Raw genomic sequence first — 3,613 nt, forward strand, 5'->3', positions numbered from 1 at the left:
GGTTAAAACATGGGTAAACCTAATTGGGTAAAAGGGTTAGCTAATAACACTTAAATCGCAACTTCGTTCACTTAAACCCGTCTCAACAAGCATCAACTCGATGTAATTACTTAGCGAAATAAATCTATTAAATACTTAACCCGTCTTAATCATAATATAAAATACGGAGTATTACAATCTTCCCCCCTTAAAATGAACTTCGTCCCGAAGTTCGTTCAACTATCAAACCTCCGAGCATCAATGTGGGTACCAAAACAGATTTTCTAAAGTCGATAACTCATGGATGATAACTCATGGATTTAGGTCAGAAACAAAATGTTACATTCTACCCTCCTAAAAGAAAGTTACGTCCCGGAACTTACCTCACGCAAACAGGTGTGGATAGCTTTCCCTCATGGAAGCCTCAGTCTCCCATGTAGCTTCCTCAACATTGTGGTTAGTCCACAAGACTTTCACCAGGGCTGTCTCTCCATTCCTGGTTTTCCTCACCTTCTTGTCCAAAATCTCCTTAGGTGTCTCCAGATAGGACAACTGCTCATCCACCTCGATCACCTCAGGACTCAACACATGTGATGGATCGCTCAGGTACCTCCGTAACTGGGAAACATGAAAGACATTGTGAACTCTGGCTAACGCTGGTGGCAAAGCTAACCGGTATGCCACCTCTCCGACTCTGTCTAAAATCTCATAAGGTCCGATGAATTTCTGACTCAGCTTTCCTCGCTTTCCGAACCTCATAACTCCCTTCATCGGCGACACTTTGAGTAGTACCTTCTCTCCCACCTCGAAAGAAATATCACTTCTCCTAGTGTCGATAGCTCTTCTCGTCTCTCCCGAGAAGCTCTCATCTTTTGCCGATAACTGCACTGCTTCAACCATCTCCTGAATCATCTCTGGCCCCAAAATGACAGCGTCAGATCGATCATCCTAACATACAGGACTCCTGCATTTCCTACCATAAAGTGCCTCAAATGGTGCCATCCCAATGCTAGCGTGATAACTGTTGTTGTAAGAAAACTCGATCAACCCCAGTCTGTCCTCCCAAGATCCGCCAAACTCTATAACACAAGCTCGCAACATATCCTCGAGGGTCTGAATAGTCCTCTCTGTCTGACCGTCAGTAGCAGGATGAAAAGCGGTGCTCATCTTCAGTTGAGTACCCATCAATGATTGCAATTCCTGCCAGAACTTGGATAGGAACCTAGAATCTCTGTCGGAAACGATATCTTTAGGCACGCCATGCAACTTTACCACGTACTGAACATAAGCCTTAGCCAACTCAGCCTTACTCCAAGTATCTTTCATGGGAATAAAGTGAGCTGACTTGGTCAACCTGTCGACGATCACCCAAATCATGTTGTTACCTCTTTGAGTCCGAGGTAACCCGACGATGAAGTCCATGGAAATACTCTCCCACTTCCACTCTGGCACATCTAGCGGCTGAACTTTCCCCTGTGGTCTCTTGTGCTCACCCTTCACCCTTTGGCATGTCAAACATCGAGACACAAACTCAGCGACTTCCTTCTTCATATTAGGCCACCAAAACGTCTTTTTGAGGTCCTTGTATAACTTATCCCCTCCAGGGTGTACAGAATAAGGAGTAGCATGTGCTTCAGTGAGAATTTTCTTCTTCAGTTCCTCGTTAGCTGGCACACACCACCTCTGTCCAAACCTCAAGCTCCCATCTGAATGGATACTGAATTTAGAGTAAGGTTCTGCACCTGCCTACTCTACCTCATTGCGCCATTTCTGGATTCTAGCATCCTCTTTCTGTAGCTCTCGAGTCTCCTCGTACAACTCCGGCTCAACTGTCATATCCCCAACGGTCTCACCTCGTCGGATCATGTAAATCCCCATCTTCCTTAGCTCACCAAACATCCTCACCCTGGATCTGGCACTGATCAGAGCATGGATAGACTTCCGACTCAAAGCATCGGCTACGACATTCGCCTTCCCTTCATGATAAAGTAAGTCCATGTCATAGTCGCCAATCAACTCGATCCACCTCCTCTGTCTCATGTTCAGCTCCTTCTGAGTATAGATATACTTCAAACTCTTATGATCAGAAAATACCTTAAAAGTCGCGCCATAGAGATAATGTCGCCACAACTTGAGAGCAAACACCATGGCTCCCAACTCTAGATCATGGGTAGGGTAATTCTCCTCATAAGTCTTCAATTGTCGAGAAGCGTACGCGATTACCTTCCCGTTCTGCATCAACACACACCCCAACCCTTTCTTAGAAGCATCGGTATACACTTCGAAGTTATCATTTCCATCTGGCAAAGCAAGGATAGGGGCTGTGGTTAGGCGCTCTTTGAGGGTCAAGAAGGCCTTTTCACAGCTCTCATCCCAGACAAACCTGTTCTCCTTCCTCATTAGCGATGTCAATGGTTTTGCTATCTTCGAAAAGTCTTTGACAAACCTCCTGTAGTATCCAGCTAGTCCCAAGAAGCTCCGAATTTTGCCCACATTCTTCGGGCTTTGCCATCTAGTCACAGCCTCGATCTTGCTAGGATCAACTGACACCCCTTCCTTGGAGATCACATGCCCCAGAAAGGCAACTTTCTTCAACCAGAACTCGCACTTACTCAACTTGGCATACAACTGATTCTCTGCCAAAGTTCTCAACACTATTCTCAGATGCTCCTCGTGCTCTTCCTCATTCTTAGAGTAAACCAATATATCATCGATGAATACAACCACGAACTTGTCCAGATAAGGACTAAACACCCGATTCATTAGGTCCATAATAAACAGCTGGCGCGTTGGTCAATCCGAAGGGCATGACCACGAACTCATAGTGTCCATATCTGGTTCTGAATGCAGTCTTAGGGATATCCTCGTTCTTTATCCTCAGTTGATGATAACCCGACCTCAGATCAATCTTCGAGAACACTCCAGCCCCACTCAATTGGTCAAACAAATCATCGATCCTTGGCAATGGATATCGGTTCTTGATAGTCACGTTATTCAACTCTCGGTAATCCACACACAGCCTCAAACTTCCATCCTTTTTCTTGACAAATAGGACAGGTGCTCCCCAAGGTGAAACATTGGGTCGAATATAACCCTTCTCAACCAACTCATCCAATTGCTTCTTCACCTCTTCCATCTCTTTTGGTCCCATACGGTATGGTGGTTTAGAAATAGGTCCAGCTCCCAGCTTTAGATCAATGGAAAAGTCAACGTCGCGCTTAGGTGGTAGCCCAGGAATCTCTTCCGGAAATACCCCTTCAAAGTCTCTCACCACAGGTATGTCAGAAATCCTAGGGGTCTCAGACTCTCTATCCCACATCTGACACAAGATCAACTGGTCTCCCTTCCCCAGACTCGATTTTAGGGTATTTACAGAAATAAATTTGACCTTGGGTTTGACCATGTATCCCTTGTAGGCTACTCTGACTCCCTTAGGTCCTCTCAGAGATATCTTCTTTTGGTAACAGTCAATGAAAGCTTTGTACTTTCCCAACCAATCCATCCCTAGGATCACCTCGAACCCACCCAAAGGAAACTCCATAAGGTCACAGTGAAAGACAACCTCCCCAATCTGAATAGGTACACTGGTATAGATTCTATCACAAGGCACATACTCTCCCGAGGGTACTATAAC

At 45.4% G+C, this 3,613-nt stretch overlaps 1 protein-coding gene across 1 annotated transcript; it reads right to left on the bottom strand.

Moving 5' to 3' along the window:
* Positions 1-363: 363 nt before the first annotated feature.
* LOC141630196 (uncharacterized) lies at positions 364-2,491 on the bottom strand. Its single transcript, XM_074443055.1, has 4 exons — positions 2,363-2,491; positions 1,365-1,662; positions 664-893; positions 364-597 (listed from the first exon to the last, which is right to left on the bottom strand). The coding sequence occupies exons 1-4, from the start codon at positions 2,489-2,491 to the stop codon at positions 364-366; spliced, it is 891 nt and encodes a 296-aa protein (XP_074299156.1).
* Between the last annotated feature and the right edge of the window lie 1,122 nt (positions 2,492-3,613).

Source organism: Silene latifolia, chromosome Y (assembly GCF_048544455.1).
Source record: "Silene latifolia isolate original U9 population chromosome Y, ASM4854445v1, whole genome shotgun sequence".
In the NCBI taxonomy this organism is placed as follows: domain Eukaryota; kingdom Viridiplantae; phylum Streptophyta; class Magnoliopsida; order Caryophyllales; family Caryophyllaceae; genus Silene; species Silene latifolia.